At 36.3% G+C, this 26,060-nt stretch overlaps 1 protein-coding gene across 1 annotated transcript; it reads right to left on the minus strand.

The window, feature by feature from the left end:
* Nucleotides 1-10,411: 10,411 nt before the first annotated feature.
* Nucleotides 10,412-10,927, minus strand: LOC134258228 (uncharacterized). The gene has a single exon (XM_062740766.1). The coding sequence runs from the start codon at nucleotides 10,925-10,927 to the stop codon at nucleotides 10,412-10,414; it is 516 nt and encodes a 171-aa protein (XP_062596750.1).
* Nucleotides 10,928-26,060: the final 15,133 nt, after the last annotated feature.

Below are 26,060 nucleotides of genomic sequence, written 5' to 3' on the forward strand. Positions count from 1 at the left end.
TATTTTCTACATAATTCTATTAGATCCGTAAAGTACGGGAAAAAGAAAGTTGAAAGTCATTATGACGTCATAATGGATTTAGTACTGAAAAGTTATTCTAAAGTCATTTACTAGATCTTGACCTTAAGGGTGCAAAACACAGTTTTATGTATGACGTTATCAGGACGTTACTTGGTGAGGGACAAGCAAAACTGACCCCTATAAAAAATAAAATGGAGGCTTCTTACATAGACTTCTGCATATCAATGGAAAGATAAAATTGTGAATTTTGTAAATATCCAACTATAATACATTCATCAATTACTACCAGGGGGTATTTGACACCTGAAATATGGGGGATATTGGGTTGTTCAAGCATCCATTTTCAGTGCACCTATGCATTTTTAACCCCCCTGCTCAACAAAAACAGAAAAAATCTGACAAAATAAGTTATATGCATTTTACAGAACAAGTCCTAAAGTTTTCTTTTAGTGTGCTTTTACGGTACATTTTCCACCTCTTGAAAGAGCTACATTACCTGCTAATAGACTCATGCAATTCTGCACATGTGAAAACAGGATGTTTTGGGAGTTATCTCTATATCCCTTCATCTTGGCCAAATGTTTTGTTTTTCTTTCATAATTTATCATACATTATAAGTACTAAAAGCAATGACCCATTTACCCATTTATCATTGTTTATAGCCATTATATTTAATCTTCGTCACTTCGATCTCTTCTACTCTAACTGAAGACTGTCAGTTGTCACATAATATTTGGTCCGCCTCGTTTAAAGGCTGGTAAGACCTAATTCTATAACATATTAGGTCCGCTTGGCTCGATAAGAAAAGGTCCGCCCTCGGCCTATATTATACAAATTGTACGAGTGGGACAGGATTTTCGAGATTTTAACGATGCGAAGCACGAGTGAAAATATAAAAAAAATCCTGTCTCACGAGTGAAATAAATTCCACAACTAGCACAACAAAACAGTAAATTTTCTGTTTATTACATTTAAAAAAAAAATTCTTAGATTATTTCCTTTGCCTCTGTCTTTTTGTAAAACAGTCATAGGCTCGTGACGTCATAGTTGAACGGTTGAGACGTCATAGCTAAGTGAGGAGAAAACACTGTAATCATGAATTTGGCAACATATTTTTGGTAATTTTGGCAGTTTTATTCAGAATGGTTTATATATTTCCATTTATCTTATATTAGGTCAAGGAAGATTTTTTTTTACAGCTATCTTTATTAATTATGGGAACGGAAATCGAGAGTTTTCCCCACTTCTGATATTCGTCCTTCTGTGACAGGATATCATTTTTATTCGATGAATAAATTACAGTATTTCACGGGTAAAAATGTAATAAAAAGTCGTATTAATAGCTAGTATTTACTCCAATAGACAGTAAACAGCAAGAAATTAATACATACTCGGTAATATACAGAAATGTACAGATTAATTGGATCGAGTTTCCTGTCGGGAAGATGGGATTTGCTTATTTTGTCGCTTAAATACATTTATATCAACATTATCATTTAAAAATATCAAAAAATATAAATGTACATACATTTACCTTTACCGCCTGTTTTATGGGCAGCGTAAAGGGCAAAAATTACCATAATGAGAAAACACACAATTATTTTAATTTCAATGACCATAAAAACTTAACAAACGATATGATATACAATGCATAATCAACAGACCCAAATGAACCCTAATGACGTTTTGACATGAAGATATCTGAAATACAGAGGGCGGACCTTTTCTGATAACTGTGTTTTAAGGTCCGCCCTGTCCCTTTATCTAGTTTTTAAGCTACGAAAATAACCCCTGTCCAAAAATTTCTCTGTGTTTTAAGGTCCGCCCTTTCTCTTTAGTTTTTTTTAATCTACGAAAATAAACTATGTCCAAAAATTTCCCTTTATGACATAAAGATATCTGAAATACAGAGGGTGGACTTTTTTTGATAATTGTGTTTTAAGGTCCGCCCTGTTTCTTTCTGTTGTTTGTTAAGCTACGAAAATAAACCCTGTCCCAAAATATCCATTTTTGACATAAAGATATCTGAAATACCGAGGGCGGAACTTTTCTGATAACTGCATTTTAAGGTCCACCCTGTCCCTTTCTTTACATGTAGTTTTTAAGCTACGAAAATAAGCCCTGTTACAAATTTCCTGTAATAACATAACGATATCTGAAATACAAAGGGTTGAAACTGTGATTTAAGGTCCGCCCTTTCTCTTTTTCTAGTTTTTAAAGCTACGAAAATAAACTCTGTCAAAAATTTCCCATTATGACATGAAGATATCTGAAATACAGAGGGCGAACCTTTTTTGATAACTGTGTTTTAAGGTCCGCCCTGTCTGCCGGCAAATTTGTCATAAAGATACTAGTATCTGAAATACAGAGGACGGACCTTTTTGGATAACTACGTTCTAAGGTCCGTCCTGTCTCTTTCTCGATTTTTTTAAGCTAAGAAAATAAACCCTGTCCAAAAATTTCACATTATGACATGAAGATATCTGAAATACAGAGGGCGGACCTTTTCTGATAACTGTCTTTTAAGGTCCGCCCTGTCTCTTTCTATAATTTTTAAGCTAAGAAAATAAACCCTTTCCAAAATTTTCAATGTATGACATAACGATATCTGAAATACAGAGGGTAGAACTTTTCTGATAACTGCGTTTTAAGGTTCAACCTGTCTTTTTCTCTAGTTTTCAAGCTACGAAAATAAACCCTGTCCAAAATTTCCTTTTATAGCATGATAGTTCGTTAACCGTTGTCGAAGATGACCATAATAACATCTCGTCTGTTACATTTTGTTGTGAATGCATAGATGGCCGATGAGTTCAATGTTCGCATAGAACGTCCTTCCACAAACTGGGCATGAAGGTCCTAGTGGAGTGTCAACAGTGGCTGCTCTCTCTTTACGCTTTGTGCGTTTTTGCGGTTTTACCCGGTGCTTCTTCTCTTTTTGGTACTCGTTTGCCCCTATCATCATGCTTGAGCGCCAGACACTGCGATCGAGTGCTAGGTTTTCCCATTTTGTAGGTTCTATATGGAACAGCCTCAAGGACATTTTAAATGAATCTTTGTATCTTTTTTCTGTCTACCCCTGGAACGTGTACCATTTACTAACTCGCCGTATAGGAGCTGCTTCGGGATGCGCGAGTCGTCCATTCTACGAACATCTTGGTCCATCCCAATGGAGTTGATTTGACCGTACATGGTATTGAATACGCTGTACATATTCGCCTGGTTTAGAACCTCTGTGTCTGGGATCGTGTCTTGCTATTCAATTCCCAATATTTTCCGGAGACAAACTGTGAGGAAATGATTAAGTTTCTTAGTGTGTCTCTGGTACACCGTCCAGGGTCCGCCGTTAAAAAAACATACTTAAGTCTGAGAATGCTCTCAAGTCTGAGAATTTTCTCAAATCCAAAATTCTCAGACTCAGCCACCGTCATAAAAAAGTGAAGAAAAATAAATTCCTTAAACTTTGTTTTATTCTTAAGTTCTAAGCTGAGTAATTCTCAAGACTTGAGTTGAGAATTTCTTTGAGAACTCTCAAAGTTTTATGACGGCGGACCCAGGTTTCACACGCATAAAATGGGGTTGTCAGTACAACTGCTCTGTACACACTAAGCTTTAATTTGTTGTTGTGGTAATGCCTCGTCGGTCCCATACTGCTTTGTTTAGGCAACCAAAGGCAGAACGTGCTTAAGCTATGCGTGAGTTAACTTCATCGTCAATATGGACATTTCTGGATACTGTGCAACCAAGATATGTAAACTTTTCCACAGGTTTGAGGCACTCAGATTTGATGTTAGGCTCAGTATAAGAGAGGTTTGGTGCCGGTTGGAACATGACTTCAGTTTTCTTAGTGCTAATTGTCAATCCAAAGTTGTCACAAGCATCCGAAAACCTGTTCAGGTTTGTTTGCATGTCAACCTCTGTTGATGCATTTAGGGCGCAATCGTCTGCAAATAAGAAGTCTCTCAGCCTTTCACTATGGACCTTAGTTTTCGCTCTCAGACGTTGCAGATTGAAGACTCCCCCATCCGTGGGGTATTTGATGTCAATGCCTGGATCATTTTCCGAGAAAGCATCTGTCAGCATAGCTGTGAACATCAAGCTGAACAACGTAGGGACAAGAACACAGTCTTGCTTGACACCATTTATGACCTCAAAAAGAAGCAGATTGGTTTCCATCATCAAGAACGTGGGCCTGCATGCCATCATGAAATTGACGCACCATGTTGATGAATCTTGGTGGACAACCAAATTTCTCTATTATTAGCCATAAACCAGTTCTGTTGACGGTATCAAAAGCTTTTGAGAGGTCTTCGAACGTTGTGTATAGGCTGGTATTTTGTTCCTGGCATTTTTCCTGCAGTTGTTTGGCAGCAAAAATCATGCCCACTGTTCCAAGGCCTGAACGGAACCCACATTGACTCTCCGGTAGCCCATTTTCAAGATGGCGAAGAAGTCTGAAATATACGTGCAAAGATCTTTCCAGCAATGGAGAGGAGTGAGATTCCTCTATGGTTATTAGAGGAATTTATATCGCCTTTACACTTGTAGAGGTGGACTATTGAGGTATCTTTAAGGTCCTGAGGTAGGGTTTCATTTTCCCACATTGCCTGAAAAGTTTGCTCAAATTCTGAGTCATCAGTGGTCCGGCAGATTTATAAATCTCGGCTGGAATAGCGTCGGCTCCGGGAGCTTTGCCTGTTGACATTTGCTTTATTGCTTTCAGAGACTCAGTGGCAGATGGAGGGTCGTAAAGTGCAGTGTTGATTGGGATCTGAGGTAGACGATTTATGGCATCGTTGCTGACTGAAGATGGCCTGTTTAGGACCGAGCTGAAATGCTCTGCCCACCTGTCTAGAATACCATGCTTGTCAGTAATGAGTTTCGTTCCATCAACTGAGAGCAGTGGTGCTGTACCAGCAGGTTGAGGTCCATACAGCATTCTTATGGCTTGATAAAAGCATTTGGAGTCGTGGATGTCAGCATAACCCTGAGTTTCTTCGGCCTTTTGGCTAAGCCAATCGTCTTTCTTATGCCTTAGTTCAGTCTGCACACTCTGCTTCATTTGGTGAAGAGCAGCTGTATTGGCCGGGGTCTTATTAGAAATGTTTTGCCTCAGAAGTCTGTTCTTTTCTTCAAGCAGTTTTCAATGGCCTTTTGTTTTCATCAAACCAATCCTGATGTGCATGCATTTAAGGATGTACAACACACCTACCCCAAAATATTCCTGTCGTTTAATTTTCGTTATTTTTGTATATTTAGTACATGACTATATCTACTGCATGAATGCATATTTTGGACAAAATCGTTCGAGTGGTTTTTGGACAGGAACTTCCGAAAGTTACCCCCCTTTAGTCGTTTACAAGGAGAGAAATTTTTTAATCAATGAACTACTTAAACCTTGATTTTTGAAAAAACCAGGGTAGATATAAATGTCAAATTTCATTGACTTATTCCTTTCACCATTTAACACAAAAACATAGTCATCTTTTTGATATACATATCATCAAAATAATTTTTAAAGACCTTAAACTGAAAAACTATGAATTTTCTAAGCCTTGAAAATTGCGTATTTTTCAAATTCAATTTTTTTTGGTGAAAAAAACCTGTCGTTTAATTTTGGTAAAAAACTTTCTTTAGGTAGCTGGTAGTAAAAATAATCTTCATATTTTTTTGTATAATTTTTGTACGACCAGTTTTGATTTAATAGCGGAAAATTACCCCCTCCCCTTTCTCAATAAGTCACGTTCCCGCGCGTCTTTCAGACGGGGGTCGATCACTTTGTTATATGAATCTACAAACACACATTTAAAAAAAATTAAATTAGAATAATGCTTTTGCTTGAAAAATATATTAACTTACAAATTTAAAAGTTCTCATCTGTAAAGCGTATTTAAATGTAGATTTTTAGGCAATTTTTGAATACCCCTATCACCCCCACCCCTTCCTTTTTGCGTCGCAGACCATTAGCGTTTGACGAAACGTCCTTTACAGTGCAAATATACTGGTATTTCGTCAAGAATCCCGGAGGTACGCATTAGTTTTTAAATTCATGAATGCAGAATAAATATTGACTACTCTTTTTATATGCATCAGGAAAAAATTACTGAAAGATTTTAGTGTTTAGTCCATATATGTATGCGTTATGCAATCCATATCACATGAAACCTGGATACGAATTCAAGTTTTGTTGAACTTCAATATGTTGATTTTTAATTTTATTTCTTTAATTTTATTCATTAAAAATGGTGTATGATCAACTCACCTGTGATATAAATGGAATAATTGTAGTTTCTTTCGTGACATTATTTCAAACGAGACAGTATGTGGCCGTGGGGATACATCGACATTTGCATTAGATGTACATACACCCTTAATGATATTGTACGCATTTCTTTCAATGTCACCGCTTCTTAAGTTAAAATGAAAATTCCGTATTCGTCCACATTAACTTCAAAATATCAAACATTAAACTCTTCATCTATTTTAATTTATATCAAATCGCACATTGATATTTTTTAAAATCTTATAGGCTACGTTTTGTTTTGATTCGAGGAAATGCGAACCGACATTGCTGACATAAAGTCAAAGTTACGATTTGCTGCAATAGGATATTCATAAATGAAGTTAATTTCAGTACAAGTGAACAATTCTTTTCAATTCTATACTTACATTGTGTATATGAGGTCTATTAGTATTCAATTCTCGGATTTATCAGGTCTTGCTGTAAATGTATCTGATTCTGTGGAAAACCGTGAATAAAGGGGAGGAAAATAAACATCTCCTACATTTTCAGAGTTGTTCCTCTTTGATCAGTAAGGGTCTGAGAACAACATCGATTTTACATTGTAAAAAAAGTTTTTTGTTTATTTATTGTTGTTTTATTTAATTAAAGAAGAAAAACAATACATGTATTTATATCGTGTATGCACAAATTGTAATGAAGATCATTAATCGGAATGTTATATAGCCAATTGTACATAATGAGAATTTCGGCAATGTAAAATAAAATTTTCAGAATAAAAAAAAATGCTGCGCTTTGATAAAAAATACAATTTATTGTATATGAAATGAAATGAAATAAACATTAAGGGATGGTATTCATGTCTTGCTTTTTACGGAGTTTAATCGGGTTAATTAAAAAAATACTTATTGATTGAGTATGGTACACTTATGGTACACAGCTAAGCCCCGTATCCCAATTTTCTTTCATGATTGATATACATCGGGATCGTTTTACTCGTCGTTTTGACGCTTTATTTTTGACGTTAAATTTGACCTCACGTCAAACATTCAATTGAAATCGCAAGAGTTATCTCCCCCAGTGTGTTGTACGTCTTTAAGGGGGGGCCTATGTCGTTCTACGTCAAAGCAGCGGTATGTGACGTCACAATAGCGACGTTTGTTTTTTACCTGTTCACTTTTGCAACTGTAATATACTAGGCAAAACATTGTTATTAATCAATAACGTACGAAATTTACAAAAAGAAAATTTATTCATAATTAATAACAGTTTTATTTGTTTTATGGAGTTTGTTAATATTAGAATTCTCTTCCTTAGGTTGATAATTCATAGCAATTTCAGTTGTGAAGAAATACTTCGATGATATGCTGATATACAAGTGCAAAAAATTAAGCAAAGAAAGCGGCTTAAGAAATATGTTTATTTTTAAATTTACCATTAATTGTATTTTCTGGATAAAACTCAGAAAAAAATTAAGAAATGTACTTGTACTTATATTTGCATATTGATTTATAGTACATGTAGATTTTATTGTATAAAATAATTCCTAGTTGTTGTTGACGAAGAAATGGGGGGGGGGGGGGCAGAATGATTAGAATGAAGAAGAAAAGAATTAACCTGTTTAAATTGTTTCTAATCAAAACAAAATAATTGTTTTTCGCAAAATAGTTTTATATTCAGATGTTTGTCAGTGCTTATTTACCTTTTTTAGTGCAGAAAGGTCAATATTTATGACACAAGAGTACGAAAATAAAAGAAAACGTCATATTTCTCGTTCATTTTATCATAAAGGTATACTTTTTTCTTTGTCAAAATAAAGAGATGAATAAGTTCTTTCAAACAATATGAATTACCACATTTTCACACAAAGACTTTTAAAGATATTACCTGTTATGCATGTCGGAATTGTAAAAAAAAAATACGACAAGAAAAACGGGGTGATACATACATTGCGCTCCTTTATAATTTTTCATGCGAGATAAATTACATTGAATTTGCCTTCATTTTAAAGATATAAGTCATATAAATTAAATACCTGTTGATATCGAATGTGATTTGACATTTTTGGTTCTTTTTAGCGCATATTTGAAGTAGAACAATAATGTTGAACATAATCTATTTTTAGCATTTTACACTATTTTTGCACGTGCTCCTGTGTAAAAATAAGCATATAAAGGTATTGTTTTTAATACATAAAAATTAAGAGCAAGTGGTCAGGAAAGAAATGTCAAAGTTTTAAAAATTTATACAGAGACTTTTCGGACGTAGGTCCCCCCTTGAGGACCTAGTGTGTCGACACATACAGAGTGTACAGTGTTCCTAAATTCTGCTCAATGTTGCCAAAGTACAAAGGCAAAGACCCAAGTTTTTCGTCCAAAGGTCTTCGACTTGCTGCTTGATATCATCATTGTGCAATTTCCAAGTGTTTAGTCTCTTGGGTAGTTTCCTTCCTTGTGGTCGCCTAGGTGGTTGAATATGGAAACTGAATCTACATATGATAAGGCGGCGGTCTGTCCAGCAGTCTGCACCATACATCGACTTTGTTACTTGCACGTCATTTCTGTCTCCTGTTTTAACGATTGCATAGTCAATGAGGTGCCAGTGTTTTGAGCGAGGATGCATCCAGGTGTTTTTGTTTCTTGTTGGCATCTTGAAGAGGGTATCTTGATACTGAGGCTGTGTTGGGTACACAATCTGAGGAGAAGCAGACTATTGCTGTTACATGAATCAACGCCGTGCTTTCCAGTGACGTCACCCAGGATTCTGCATCTGATCCAACCCTGGCATTGAAGTCGCCAAGAACCACAAGTTTGTCTTGTCTGGATGTGGAGGATATGATACTGTCAAGGAACTTGTCCTTGATATCATCAGGATTTGTCATGGTTGGCGCATAGCAACTGACAATTGTGGCACTTTCTCGCCCTTTAATTTCAGAGCAAGCGTCATAAGGCGATCGTTTTTCCATTTTGTTAAACTATTCAGCGTACTTATTAGATCGTTTTTAATGGCAAAGCCTACACCTGACTCACGGCGTTCATCTCTCCCACGCCCACTACAAAAGAATGTGTATCCGGCTTTTGGCTCCTTCGGTTGTCCTTCTTCAGCAAGACGAGTTTCACTTAGAGAAGCAAAGTCCGCATTGTATCTTCATAACTCCTTTGCCACAAGAGCTGTTTTTCTTATTGGTCTATTTGAGTCGCATTCGTCCAATAGCGTTCGAACGTTCCATGCTACAACTGTATTCGTATGTTTGATATTTTTTGTATTTCTTGCATTTCGACCGCATGGTGGGGGATCCCTGCCAGTCGCTGGTAAAATGACCCAGGTAGATTGAGACAGGCAATGTTTAGGGCATCTTTTCTAGTCCCTTCCCCAGGCTAAGGGGGTGAGCAGTGAATTCCTTAAGATGGTTGCTCAGTCACTCAAGATGTTGCCAGGTGCCTCTGCTGTCTCGATTAAAGAGCTAACGTCCAGTGTCTTGAGCCATCTGTGCGTAAGGTCACAACTGCACCTTCCAGTGTATCCACACCTCTTGTTTTCGTCATTTGCCAATCGCCACAGGACTTAAGGGTGTCACGAGATGAGATATGACTTGCGCTGAGACTTTGATTTAAGTGAAGCAGGGTCTGAATTCACCTTGACCTAGTGGCAAGACGTTGTCAAGACGGCTAGAGATGAATACAGATGCAGAAGTTGCCGGAGTCTTGCCACATGTGCACAAGAGATCGACTACGGGACTTCACTCCGAGTTTCCTGACCACAACCGAGTTCCACGTTTCCATAGTGGCACACTTGATCACATAATTTGAGCAGAAGGGTTTTATAACAGAAATATATATATCTGAAATACAGTGGGAGGAACTTTTCTGATAACTGCGTTTTAAGGTCTGTCCTGTCTTTCTCTAGTATTTTAAGCTTCGAAAATAAACCCTGTCCCAAAGTTTCCCTCTTTGACATAAAGATATCTGAAATACAGAGGGCGAACCTTTTTTGATAATTGCATTTAAGGTCCATCCTGTCCATCTCTCTTCAAATGTATATGTAGTGTAACTTTTAAATCTATAATTTTGCAACATATTTCTGTCGCAAACAACATTTTGAAAAGAATGTCCTATATTTGTATTCATTTTCAAATATATGAATTTATTTTTTTTATTGTTGAGAAACGAAACATAAAAATGCTTTGGAATTTTTCATCATTTTCCCACATTGCCTGAAAAGTTTGCTCAAATTCTGAGTCATCAGTGGTCCGGCAGATTTATAAATCTCGGCTGGAATAGCGTCGGCTCCGGGAGCTTTGCCTGTTGACATTTGCTTTATTGCTTTCAGAGACTCAGTGGCAGATGGAGGGTCGTAAAGTGCAGTGTTGATTGGGATCTGAGGTAGACGATTTATGGCATCGTTGCTGACTGAAGATGGCCTGTTTAGGACCGAGCTGAAATGCTCTGCCCACCTGTCTAGAATACCATGCTTGTCAGTAATGAGTTTCGTTCCATCAACTGAGAGCAGTGGTGCTGTACCAGCAGGTTGAGGTCCATACAGCATTCTTATGGCTTGATAAAAGCATTTGGAGTCGTGGATGTCAGCATAACCCTGAGTTTCTTCGGCCTTTTGGCTAAGCCAATCGTCTTTCTTATGCCTTAGTTCAGTCTGCACACTCTGCTTCATTTGGTGAAGAGCAGCTGTATTGGCCGGGGTCTTATTAGAAATGTTTTGCCTCAGAAGTCTGTTCTTTTCTTCAAGCAGTTTTCAATGGCCTTGTTGTTTTCATCAAACCAATCCTGATGTGCATGCATTTAAGGATGTACAACACACCTACCCCAAAATATTCCTGTCGTTTAATTTTCGTTATTTTTGTATATTTATTACATGACTATAGCTACTGCTTGTATGCACATTTTGGACAAAATCGTTCGAGTGGTTTTCAGACAGGAACTTCCAAAAGTTATCCCCCTTAAGTTCTTTAAATGGAGAAAATATTTTTCATCAACGAACTACTTAAACCTTGATTTTTAAAAAATACAGGTTAGATATAAATGTCAAATTTCATTGACTTATTTCTTTAACCAATTCACACAAAAACATATTCATATTTTTGATACATATCATCAAAACAATTTTTAAAGACCTTAAACTGAAAAACTATGAATTTTCTAAGCCTTGAAAATTGCGTATTTTTCAAATTCAATTTTTTTTGGTGAAAAAAACCTGTCGTTTAATTTTGGTAAAAAACTTTCTTTAGGTAGCTGGTAGTAAAAATAATCTTCATATTTTTTTGTATAATTTTTGTACGACCAGTTTTGATTTAATAGCGGAAAATTACCCCCTCCCCTTTCTCAATAAATCACGTTCCCGCGCGTCTTTCAGACGGGGGTCGATCACTTTGTTATATGAATCTACAAACACACATTTAAAAAAAATTAAATTAGAATAATGCTTTTGCTTGAAAAATATATTAACTTACAAATTTAAAAGTTCTCATCTGTAAAGCGTATTTAAATGTAGATTTTTAGGCAATTTTTGAATACCCCTATCACCCCCACCCCTTCCTTTTTGCGTCGCAGACCATTAGCGTTTGACGAAACGTCCTTTACAGTGCAAATATACTGGTATTTCGTCAAGAATCCAGGAGGTACGCATTAGTTTTTAAATTCATGAATGCAGAATAAATATTGACTACTCTTTTTATATGCATCAGGAAAAAATTACTGAAAGATTTTAGTGTTTAGTCCATATATGTATGCGTTATGCAATCCATATCACATGAAACCTGGATACGAATTCAAGTTTTGTTGAACTTCAATATGTTGATTTTTAATTTTATTTCTTTAATTTTATTCATTAAAAATGGTGTATGATCAACTCACCTGTGATATAAATGGAATAATTGTAGTTTCTTTCGTGTCATTATTTCAAACGAGACAGTATGTGGCCGTGGGGATACATCGACATTTGCATTAGATGTACATACACCCTTAATGATATTGTACGCATTTCTTTCAATGTCACCGCTTCTTAAGTTAAAATGAAAATTCCGTATTCGTCCACATTAACTTCAAAATATCAAACATTAAACTCTTCATCTATTTTAATTTATATCAAATCGCACATTGATATTTTTTAAAATCTTATAGGCTACGTTTTGTTTTGATTCGAGGAAATGCGAACCGACATTGCTGACATAAAGTCAAAGTTACGATTTGCTGCAATAGGATATTCATAAATGAAGTTAATTTCAGTACAAGTGAACAATTCTTTTCAATTCTATACTTACATTGTGTATATGAGGTCTATTAGTATTCAATTCTCGGATTTATCAGGTCTTGCTGTAAATGTATCTGATTCTGTGGAAAACCGTGAATAAAGGGGAGGAAAATAAACATCTCCTACATTTTCAGAGTTGTTCCTCTTTGATCAGTAAGGGTCTGAGAACAACATCGATTTTACATTGTAAAAAAAGTTTTTTGTTTATTTATTGTTGTTTTATTTAATTAAAGAAGAAAAACAATACATGTATTTATATCGTGTATGCACAAATTGTAATGAAGATCATTAATCGGAATGTTATATAGCCAATTGTACATAATGAGAATTTCGGCAATGTAAAATAAAATTTTCAGAATAAAAAAAAAAATGCTGCGCTTTGATAAAAAATACAATTTATTGTATATGAAATGAAATGAAATAAACATTAAGGGATGGTATTCATGTCTTGCTTTTTACGGAGTTTAATCGGGTTAATTAAAAAAATACTTATTGATTGAGTATGGTACACTTATGGTACACAGCTAAGCCCCGTATCCCAATTTTCTTTCATGATTGATATACATCGGGATCGTTTTACTCGTCGTTTTGACGCTTTATTTTTGACGTTAAATTTGACCTCACGTCAAACATTCAATTGAAATCGCAAGAGTTATCTCCCCCAGTGTGTTGTACGTCTTTAAGGGGGGGCCTATGTCGTTCTACGTCAAAGCAGCGGTATGTGACGTCACAATAGCGACGTTTGTTTTTTACCTGTTCACTTTTGCAACTGTAATATACTAGGCATAACATTGTTATTAATCAATAACGTACGAAATTTACAAAAAGAAAATTTATTCGTCATTAATAACAGTTTTATTTGTTTTATGGAGTTTGTTAATATTAGAATTCTCTTCCTTAGGTTGATAATTCATAGCAATTTCAGTTGTGAAGAAATACTTCGATGATATGCTGATATACAAGTGCAAAAAATTAAGCAAAGAAAGCGGCTTAAGAAATATGTTTATTTTTAAATTTACCATTAATTGTATTTTCTGGATAAAACTCAGAAAAAAATTAAGAAATGTACTTGTACTTATATTTGCATATTGATTTATAGTACATGTAGATTTTATTGTATAAAATAATTCCTAGTTGTTGTTGACGAAGAAATGGGGGGGGGGGGCAGAATGATTAGAATGAAGAAGAAAAGAATTAACCTGTTTAAATTGTTTCTAATCAAAACAAAATAATTGTTTTTCGCAAAATAGTTTTATATTCAGATGTTTGTCAGTGCTTATTTACCTTTTTTAGTGCAGAAAGGTCAATATTTATGACACAAGAGTACGAAAATAAAAGAAAACGTCATATTTCTCGTTCATTTTATCATAAAGGTATACTTTTTTCTTTGTCAAAATAAAGAGATGAATAAGTTCTGTCAAACAATATGAATTACCACATTTTCTCACAAAGACTTTTAAAGATATTACCTGTTATGCATGTCGGAATCGTAAAAAAAAAATACGACAAGAAAAACAGGGTGATACTTACATTGCGCTCCTTTATAATTTTTCATGCGAGATAAATTACATTGAATTTGCCTTCATTTTAAAGATATAAGTCATATAAATTAAATACCTGTTGATATCGAATGTGATTTGACATTTTTGGTTCTTTTTAGCGCATATTTGAAGTAGAACAATAATGTTGAACATAATCTATTTTTAGCATTTTACACTATTTTTGCACGTGCTCCTGTGTAAAAATAAGCATATAAAGGTATTGTTTTTAATACATAAAAATTAAGAGCAAGTGGTCAGGAAAGAAATGTCAAAGTTTTAAAAATTTATACAGAGACTTTTCGGACGTAGGTCCCCCCTTGAGGACCTAGTGTGTCGACACATACAGAGTGTACAGTGTTCCTAAATTCTGCTCAATGTTGCCAAAGTACAAAGGCAAAGACCCAAGTTTTTCGTCCAAAGGTCTTCGACTTGCTGCTTGATATCATCATTGCGCAATTTCCAAGTGTTTAGTCTCTTGGGTAGTTTCCTTCCTTGTGGTCGCCTAGGTGGTTGAATATGGAAACTGAATCTACATATGATAAGGCGGCGGTCTGTCCAGCAGTCTGCACCATACATCGACTTTGTTACTTGCACGTCATTTCTGTCTCCTGTTTTAACGATTTGGTGGCCCTGGAAATGCTTAGGTAGCTGAGTGACAGTGGCGAAAGGCGAGTCTCCGGCGCCTTGAAATAACTGGAACTTGTGACCTAAGGGAAGGAAAACCCTGACAGAAAACCACTGGTCCTCCGAGTCCAGGGGGTTTTGCTCAGGGTCAGCAACCCTGACATATAAAAAATCAGCAGCTACAGAAACCAAAGCCGAGGATAATTGTACCAGGGGAAGGATTGAAACTATTCAGGTAACTGAACACATGAAGGATGGCAGTCAAACCCAGCAGGAAGCTGACACCCAGATAGTGAACATCCTTCACCCTAAAGAAGTATGTAGAGTTGGTTGCTGGAATGTCCGCACCCTCTACCAGACAGGAAAATTGGCCCAAGTCTTAAAAGAAATAGAAAGGTATAACATCCAAATGCTAGGTATATGTGAAACCAGATGGACAGGAAACGGGATTCGCAATCTTGCCACTGGTCATCAGATACTGTACTCAGGAAGAAACGACGAACAGCACAGCAGTGGAGTAGGCTTAATACTCAGTAGGAAACTAGGAAAGTGCATGTTAGGTTGGAAACCATACAATGACAGACTTCTTTCTGCAAGATTCCATTCAAAATATGCTAAACTGACGGTTGTAGTCTGCTACTCGCCAACAGAAGACAAAGAAGAAGAAGAAAAGGATTCTTTCTATGACGAACTGCAGAGAGCTGTGGAGGAAACACCAGTTCACGATGTACTCATCATACTTGGTGATCTGAATGCGAAAATTGGTACCAACAACGAAGGAAAAGAATCCATTATGGGAAAACATGGATGTGGTGTGATTAACAACAATGGTAGTAGACTAGTAGATTTCTGCCTAGAAAATAAGTTAGTTATTGGAGGCACCATCTTCCAGCACAAGAACATCCATAAACTAACATGGACTTCACCAGATGGTCACACACAGAACCAAATTGACCATGTACTGATTAATAAAAGGTGGAGAGGTACACTGCAGGATGTAAGAGCATTGAGAGGGGCTGATGTAGGAAGTGACCACACTCTTGTCCTAGTAAAGCTGAAATTGAAATTGAGAAAGATAAAGAAAGGGGAACAACGGTCACCTCAAGTGGATGTGAACAAACTCAAAGATCCTGCACTCATGAAATCATTTCAGCTGGAGGTTAAAAACCGATTTAACATCCTAAAAGATGAACAAGAACTCAGTATTGAACAATTTAACACCACACTTGTTGAAGCGGGAAAGAAAACACTGGGGTTGAAAAGGAAGAAGAAGGAAGAATGGATATCATCTAAGACCTGGGAAATGGTGGAACTAAGACGCAAAACAAAGAAGAAAATATTAACAGCCAAGTCAGCTAGGTTAAAAGATCAGCTAAAAGAAACATACACAATACAAGACAAGGAAGTTAAGAAAAGTGCACGAAAGGACAAGAAGGATTACATTGACAAGCTTGCGCAAGATGCAGAAAATGCTGCCTCTAAACAAGACATGGGGACATTATACCAAATTACAAAAACTCTGAGTGGTGGTTTTAAAAGCACAGATACACCAGTGCGAAAACAAGATGGAGTATTGGCCTCAAGTATAGAAGAAGAGCTTACCTGTTGGAAAGAGCATTTTGAAAGGGTATTAAACCAGGAATGTCCATCAACAGAACATGCTGAAATTATTGAAAGTATGGACACTTTGGACATCGATACCAACACACCAACAATTGAGGAAGTAAAACATGCCATCAAACTTCTCAAGAATGGGAAAGCCCCAGGGATCGATCAAGTACATGCAGAAATGTTAAAAGCTGAGGAAGTAATAACACCCAGACTTCTCACAGATATCCTGCAAACTATTTGGCAGACAGAAACAGCACCAGATGATTGGAAGGTTGGTCTCATAGTAAAGCTGCCCAAGAAAGGTGACCTAGCGGACACAAATAATTGGAGAGGGATTATGTTGTTGTCAGTTACCAGCAAAGTCTTAAGCAGAGTCATCTTAAATAGAATGGCCTCAGTGGTAGACCCATACCTTCGTAAAGAGCAAGCTGGATTTAGAAAAGGAAAATCATGCACAGACCAGATATTTTCCTTGAGGCAAATCTTAGAACAAAGCAATGAATGGAATGCTACGTTGTATGCCAACTTCATTGACTTTGCCAAAGCATTTGACAGTATACACCGTCCTGCTTTATGGATGATCCTCAAACATTACGGCATCCCTAATAAGATCATATCCATCATTCAGATGCTATACAAGGACTTCCAGGCAAAGGTCATCTGCGGAACTGAACTAACAGACAGCTTCCCAATCCAAACCGGGGTACGACAGGGATGTCTGCTTTCACCATTGCTGTTTAGTTTCTGCATAGACTGGGTTATGAAAATCACTACCAGTCAGACCAGTCGAGGAATATCCTGGACATTTCAACAGTCACTAGAAGATCTTGACTTTGCAGATGATATCGCTTTACTATCACAGCGTTACAAAGATATTCAAAGTAAAACTGATGACCTGGTCAAGTATGGCAGACAAATTGGACTTAAGATAAATGTAAACAAAACAAAGTTAATGAGGATAAATACAAAGATAGATAAAGAAGTCACAGCAAACAACGACAGAATAGAAGAAGTAGACAATTTTACATACCTTGGCAGTAAGATCACAGCCAATGGAGATTCCACCATGGACGTAGATAATAGAATTTCAAAAGCCCGTGCCATCTTTGCCAACCTACGGAACATCTGGAAATCCTCAATTATCAGATCCAAAACCAAACTAAGGATATTTAAAACAAATGTCATCGGAGTCCTCCTCTATGGATCTGAGTCATGGAAGGTGACAAAGAACATCTCGCAAAAACTGGATACCTTTCAAACTAGATGTCTCCGTAGAATACTGAAGATATTCTGGCCAAACAAGATCACCAACGAGAAGCTGTATGAAAGAACATGCACAGCTGCTATATCTGACCAGATTAAAGAAAGACGCTGGAAATGGATTGGCCATGTGATGAGGATGAAACCATCAGAGATACCAAGGGTGGCCCTAAGATGGACTCCACCAGGAAAGAGAAACAGAGGGCGACCAAAGGAGACATGGCGACGATCGGTTGAAAAGGAAATGAACGATCAAGGGTGGACTTGGGGCACTGTACAGACAATGGCAGCAGACAGACAGAGATGGAGGTCCTCGGTGCAGGCCTTATGTGCTCCAAGCACGAAGAGGACTAAGTAAGTAAGTAAGTAATCTATTTTTAGCATTTTACACTATTTTTGCACGTGCTCCTGTGTAAAAATAAGCATATAAAGGTATTGTTTTTAATACATAAAAATTAAGAGCAAGTGGTCAGGAAAGAAATGTCAAAGTTTTAAAAATTTATACAGAGACTTTTCGGACGTAGGTCCCCCCTTGAGGACCTAGTGTGTCGACACATACAGAGTGTACAGTGTTCCTAAATTCTGCTCAATGTTGCCAAAGTACAAAGGCAAAGACCCAAGTTTTTCGTCCAAAGGTCTTCGACTTGCTGCTTGATATCATCATTGTGCAATTTCCAAGTGTTTAGTCTCTTGGGTAGTTTCCTTCCTTGTGGTCGCCTAGGTGGTTGAATATGGAAACTGAATCTACATATGATAAGGCGGCGGTCTGTCCAGCAGTCTGCACCATACATCGACTTTGTTACTTGCACGTCATTTCTGTCTCCTGTTTTAACGATTGCATAGTCAATGAGGTGCCAGTGTTTTGAGCGAGGATGCATCCAGGTGTTTTTGTTTCTTGTTGGCATCTTGAAGAGGGTATCTTGATACTGAGGCTGTGTTGGGTACACAATCTGAGGAGAAGCAGACTATTGCTGTTACATGAATCAACGCCGTGCTTTCCAATGACGTCACCCAGGATTCTGCATCTGATCCAACCCTGGCATTGAAGTCGCCAAGAACCACAAGTTTGTCTTGTCTGGATGTGGAGGATATGATACTGTCAAGGAACTTGTCCTTGATATCATCAGGATTTGTCATGGTTGGCGCATAGCAACTGACAATTGTGGCACTTTCTCGCCCTTTAATTTCAGAGCAAGCGTCATAAGGCGATCGTTTTTCCATTTTGTTAAACTATTCAGCGTACTTATTAGATCGTTTTTAATGGCAAAGCCAACTCCTGACTCACGGCGTTCATCTCTCCCACGCCCACTGCAAAAGAATGTGTATCCGGCTTTTGGCTCCTTCGGTTGTCCTTCTTCAGCAAGACGAGTTTCACTTAGAGAAGCAAAGTCCGCATTGTATCTTCATAACTCCTTTGCCACAAGAGCTGTTTTTCTTATTGGTCTATTTGAGTCGCATTCGTCCAATAGCGTTCGAACGTTCCATGCTACAACTGTATTCGTATGTTTGATATTTTTTGTATTTCTTGCATTTCGACCGCATGGTGGGGGATCCCTGCCAGTCGCTGGTAAAATGACCCAGGTAGATTGAGACAGGCAATGTTTAGGGCATCTTTTCTAGTCCCTTCCCCAGGCTAAGGGGGTGAGCAGTGAATTCCTTAAGATGGTTGCTCAGTCACTCAAGATGTTGCCAGGTGCCTCTGCTGTCTCGATTAAAGAGCTAAAGTCCAGTGTCTTGAGCCATCTGTGCGTAAGGTCACAACTGCACCTTCCAGTGTATCCACACCTCTTGTTTTCGTCATTTGCCAATCGCCACAGGACTTAAGGGTGTCACGAGATGAGATATGACTTGCGCTGAGACTTTGATTTAAGTGAAGCAGGGTCTGAATTCACCTTGACCTAGTGGCAAGACGTTGTCAAGACGGCTAGAGATGAATACAGATGCAGAAGTTGCCGGAGTCTTGCCACATGTGCACAAGAGATCGACTACGGGACTTCACTCCGAGTTTCCTGACCACAACCGAGTTCCACGTTTCCATAGTGGCACACTTGATCACATAATTTGAGCAGAAGGGTTTTATAACAGAAATATATATATCTGAAATACAGTGGGAGGAACTTTTCTGATAACTGCGTTTTAAGGTCTGTCCTGTCTTTCTCTAGTATTTTAAGCTTCGAAAATAAACCCTGTCCCAAAATTTCCCTCTTTGACATAAAGATATCTGAAATACAGAGGGCGAACCTTTTTTGATAATTGCATTTAAGGTCCATCCTGTCCATCTCTCTTCAAATGTACATGTAGTGTAACTTTTAAATCTATAATTTTGCAACATATTTCTGTCGCAAACAACATTTTGAAAAGAATGTCCTATATTTGTATTCATTTTCGAATATATGAATTTATTTTATTTATTGTTGAGAAAAGAAACATAAAAATGCTTTGGAATTTTTCATCTTTAACTAACAAAACATGACAATATACCATATAAACACAAGGCAAAAATCATCTGAAAGGAAACTCAAATATATATGTAAAACAAGAAATATGTCCATAGGACATGAATGCCCCCCAAGGCAATATTAGTAAAGCAACATGAAAAGTAGTATGTTTAAAAAATTTGATCAGAATATCTTGAATAGTGGTGCACTTGAATTAGTACAGGGTCAAAGGAAATGCCAAGGTCAAAAACTGTTGATGCAGTTGAATAGCTCTCATCAGTATGTTTCACCATATGAAGTTAAAAAAAATATCATAAATGGTTTCTTCAAATTGACTTTAACACAAATGAATATAAGTGAGGTCATGGTCAAATGAAAGGTCAAGGTAAAAATGATACACTTGAAATGCTTACCTCAATATCTATCAGCTTATGACGTTTGACACTAATTTAGGAAAATTGAGGTCAATATCAAAGGAAAGATTTAGGTAAAAAATGTTGATGCAGTTGCATATCTCTCATCAAATATGTATCAACATATGAAGTTTGATGAAAATATTTAGAAACGATGTCTTTAATTAAAACTGACTTAAACACAATTTGATAAAAGTGAGGTCAAGGTAAAAAAGGTCAAGGTCAAAATTGTTGAAGCAGTTAAATTGCCTACATCAAATTGTATTAGCATATGAAGTTTGACACTGATTTGTGAAAAGTGAGGTCAAGGTCAAAGGAGAGGTCAAGGTCAGAAATGTTGATGCAGTTGCATATCTCTCATCAAAATGCATTAACATATGAAGTTTGATAAAAATATCTAGAAATGATATCTTTAATTTAAACTGACTTAAACACAATTTGATAAAAGTGAGTTGAAAGTCAAATAAAAGGTCAAGGTCAAAATTGTTGATGCAGTTGAATTGCTTACATCAGTATGTATCATGAAGTTTGAAACTGATTTAGGAAAAGTGAGGTCAATGCCAAAGGAAATGTCAAGGTAAAAAATGTTGATGCAGTTAAATTGCTCTCATCAATATGTAACAGCAGGTTAAGGTTGATAAAAATATCTTGAATGGTATCTTTAAAACTAAGCTGAACGCTTATTTAAGATAAGTGAGTTCAAAGGTCAAAGGAAAGGTCAAGGTCAAAAACGTTCATGTAGTTGAATAGTTCTCATCTGTATTTATCAACGTGTGAAGTTTGATAACACCATCTTAAATGGTATGTTTAAGACTGAGCAAAACATTTATTTAAGAAAAGTGAGGTCAGGTCAAAGGAAAGGTCAAGGTCAAAAGTGTTGATGCAGTTGCATAGCTGCTATCAATATCTATCAACATATGAAGTTTGACGAAAATATCTTGGATAGTTTCTTTGAAACTTAGCTTTGAACAGAGCTAAACGCAAAGTGTGACAGAAGGACAAACGGAAGGACGGAAGACGGACATGACAAACACTATATGCCCCGGCCATATTCATGACGGGGCATAAAAATATCATGTTAGATTTCATTCAGATAAGAACGGCTGCTGCATGTACAAACTTTACAGCTGTGAAGGTCTCTTTCTGTGGCCCTAAATTAAACATTTATTCAGATCGTTGATGTTTTCTCCATTAATTTTATTCTTACATTGATTCGATACATTCATTTGAAGTAGTAAAAGAAACCTTTACTAGAAGAATACCTTTATGATTACCGTATGAAAGCATATGATGAACATGATGACTTCAATTTTTTGTATCCTCAACTTCCTTTATTTATTTAACAATAAAGCATTATCATTTGCATATGGAGTTTATTAGGATATCATTAAGTTAAGTGTCGACTGTTCCATAGACAGTGTGTAGTATTTCTTCAACTTGGGTGTGCACTTAATGTTCTAAGTAGATGTTTTAATGTAATACTGTTCTTGTTTTGTTTTTGTTTTGTTTTTTTTTTTGTCTTTCGAACACTTTTAATTATTATAAAGATGTTAACAGTTAGTGATTTAGCATATTAAACGCAAATTTCACATTTTTTAAAGTGTAGATTATAATGATAACATTGATTCTTGTAAAATAGCATGGCTATAAATGCAAATCATGCATGTATAAAAAGAAAGATTTATTGATTGACTGATTGATTTATAGCATTATTATATTGTTTAACATCCTTCTCGAGAATTTTTCACTCATATGGAGACGCCATTACTTGCTGGTGGAGAGCTGCAAATTTAACTTAAGTTAAAAAGTAAATTGATTCATTTGGGCGGTGAGGGATCTTTTTGTGCCAGCACCTACTACGGTCTCATCCGAAGGACCAGTCTCTATACGTCCAACAGAGGGATTTGAACCTGCTCCTTGCTTCGCGAGTGTAGAGCAGACGCTCTACTCTGCGTCACGCGGGCAACTAAAAAGAAAGATATGGCATATCAATGTCCGACATCACCCCTGGCAGAGATATTTTTAAATGGACGTATATATACCAATCGAAGTAAAAGTGACTTTACCCCTATCCATTTAGAAAACGCAGCCCCATCTGGAAAACGCGTACTACTTCGAATGTCATAGGTCTGAAGCTTTAAAAGTCAATGCTACACCCCCATCAACCCATCCCCCTCACCCCCCCCCTCCCAACTACTGCCACCACGAAATTGGTTTTTCACGTTTGAGAAATGAGTTAACGTTTTCATTGCTTGTTAAGAAATTTCTGGATATGAAATGTTTTTGAGTACGTGATCCCTCCCCACCTTGGGAAGAAATTCTTGGATCCACCTCTGATCAGTGAAATTCAATTAAATCTGTCACACATAATTTTTATTTCGTGGCCACGAATTTTATTTCGTTCCCACGAATTTTTATTTCGTGGCCACGAATTAATAAAAAAAATTCTCATACCATGTCCTATACCAGCCACCGTAGTGATGAATTAACAGCACTACACCACCAAATCACTGCCCACTTAGAAAAAATCGAATCTTACCACTTCACAGACCAGGAAATTTTTGAGATATTTTAATGGTATTTTTAGAGGCGATCTTCGCGGAAGATTTTGAACCTTTAACTAAAGCTTTGCCTTGTTGGATTAATATTTAACACCATTTGCACAAATACTACGTTTACTACGTTTTTACATAAATATTGATTTGAATTCCATATCAATAGAATAACAACAACAACAAAAACACCATAACACAGAAAACTCTATTCTAATTCTGACAAGTAGAATTGTTGAGTCTTAATTTTGTCAACAAAAAAATAATAATAACCCGCTATCGTATTACAAGTGTGTGTAATAAGAATGTTTGAACACAGCTTTTTTCCAAACGACCACTGTCATGGTAAAAAAAAACTGTCTTGAAGAGTTCCATTTATTTATTTTTTTTTTTAAAGAAACTGTTAATGATGCCGTAAAGCCTAAATTTAATTAATCGTAGGAATGTCGCATCTTTTTATTATTTCAAATGTTTGGGTTCTTAAGAAAAGTCGAACAATACTAGTATATGTTGTTTAGCGTATTTGGGAAGTTGTGTAAATTCTACTCTGAATTCTCAATATCTCCAAAGAAGTTTTGAAAAAATTAGAATTACATACTGATCAAATAAAATGAACTCATGTAGTTTCAATCCACTGATCTCCTAATGAGTCCATGTTTCACAACTTATTCAATACTCGAGAGATTGCATTAAAATCTCTCGAGGGATGATACCACTTTATGGAGGATTTTAATTCTCATTTCTTCTATGATGAGAAAGGTGAAGATAACGAACTTTGATCATTCTTTAAAAAAATCCTTATTATAATAGAATGTAGAAACCTGTGAAGAAGTCATAACCATGGAACCACGGTTCACTGGTCCTTTTGATCATGACAAGAAGCACACGGCGGGTGTGACCGGTCCGCAGGGGATGCTCACTCCTCAAAGGCATCAGATCCCACCTCTGATGTTTCGGGGGTCCGTGTTTGCTCTGCTCTTATTTTGTATTGTTTTATGGACTTTGAGATTGAATACTGTTTGTTATCTCCATATCCTTCTTTCACAAAAAGTCCTACGACTACGATAAAATATTCACATTATTCAACAAGTATCTAAGCTGTAATAGGACTCTAAAAATCTTAGATTTCTATTAATCTAAATATAAATTAATCTAATTAAAATATTTCAGACAATGTATGTTTGTGAAACACTATGTGCCCGGTGGCAATAAAAGAGCCTTGTCAGTGAACGCGCAAATAAAAATTCTGCTTAAATTTTAATTGCCCTTCGTCCCTCCCCAACACCATCTGTAATTACTGCCGTGTCAGCATAGTTATCTTTAAGGTAGGATTCTTCTCTGGTTTCTGACAAGATGAAACATTCAAAGCATATTTGCTTATATGTCTTACATATTGAGGTGTAAGGAATTTAAATGACTATATTTTTCTTTCCTCATCACAATTGTACAACTTTAAATAGAAATGGTAAACTGTGTTTGAAAACTAGCAGGGACTATATTTTTGGCGGAATGGTGGCGTATGAAAATATCTTCTTTTCTGCCTCTCAAAATTATAATAGAACAATGAATTTAGTTATAATTTTACACAATCGAAGACTTGGAGAAATTTTCAAATATAAGTTAGATTAATAATGAGGGACTAAACTTTCAAAATATATCAAATAGATATGATTTTCCAAACAAATTATAACTTTATTAGCTTTTAAACGCTTCCTATCAAAGTGCAGATTTGAGCCAAAAATCCATAAAAAGTATTTTTTCTCTCTTAGTAAACGATCAAAACTTTTTGTTTTTGTATCATTTTGTACATTTATAATACTACTTTATTATATGTGAAAATAAGAAAAAGTTAAATATAGAAAGCATATGAAAATAACTAATATATCCTAAAAAATTAAGAAAAACAGAGCAAATTCGGATTAACCAATATCCAGTTAAGTTAAATTATTTATGTAAATTCGGTAATATCATGCTATAGACCCGATATAGTACTATGTTTTTATGCAAAAAGAACAAGCATTAAACTTTTGAAATAAAAGTAGGTATCACATGATTGGCAACATTTATTTTTTATTCTTAATGTCAAGGAGAAAGATAATGACCTTGACCTGACCTTGCCTCTAATATAAAACGGTCAAATTTAATTCCACTGATACTATCACTTACTGATGTTGTCTTCTTGATTCTGTGAAAATTTCATTAATTTTTAAATATTAGAAATATGAGAAGAATCCTACCTTAAATGGTTGTGTATGATACAATCATGTTATTTTAGAATAGTTGTTCACTTTTATGTTTATTTTGTCAAAATATGTAAGATTGTGGTGTCTGCGAATTTTGTACCCGACCTTTGATATCTATTGCAACAAAATTGATTATATCTTTCAATTGTTCAATTTTTCTGATTCTGCATTATCAGGCACGTAGCACGGGGGGCCTGCCCCTCCCACTTCTTTCCCCAACATTACCTTTGCTATAGAAAATGTCCATTGAAAAGATGGTTCCCCCCCCCCCCACTTTTTACAACAGTATATAGCTAGCAAGGAAATATAGGGAAAAAATTGGAAGTTAAAGGAAGTTGGCCTTGAAAAAAGTATGATTCTGCATTATCAGGCAAGTAGCAACGGGAGGGGGGGGGTCAGGGGGGCCAGCCCCCCCCCCTACTTTTTTCCCCAACATTACCTTTGCTATAGAAAATGTCCATTGAAAAGATGGTTGGCCCCCCACTTTTTACAACAGTATATAGCTAGCAAGGAAATATAGGGAAAAATTGGAAGTTAAAGGAAGTTGGCCTTGAAAAAAGTTGGCCACTACCCCCCAACCCCCCCCCCCCCTCCCCCACCCCCACGAAATAGGATTTTCGAGTTTGGATACTTTTTAATTTTTTTTTTTTGCCTGTCTACGAAAGCCCAATGAGCTCATTTTCGTAGGTAAGAAAAAAAAATTACGCGTTATAACGCGACGCTTTCGCGAATAAACGCGTAACTTTGGCGTTATAACGCGAAACTTTCGCGTTATAACGCGAAATTTTTCCGAATAAACGCGTAACTTTCGCGTTATATCGCGAAACTTTTGCGAATAAACGCGTCACTTTCGCG

This window comes from Saccostrea cucullata, unplaced genomic scaffold (assembly GCF_032062105.1).
Source record: "Saccostrea cucullata isolate Sc308-1 unplaced genomic scaffold, CSIRO_AGI_Scuc_v1 ctg2398, whole genome shotgun sequence".
NCBI lineage: Eukaryota > Metazoa > Mollusca > Bivalvia > Ostreida > Ostreidae > Saccostrea > Saccostrea cuccullata.

Bases quoted from the DNA above. Each gene is read 5' to 3' on its own strand.
- LOC134258228 (XM_062740766.1), bottom strand. From the start codon at position 10,927: ATGAAGCAGAGTGTGCAGACTGAACTAAGGCATAAGAAAGACGATTGG.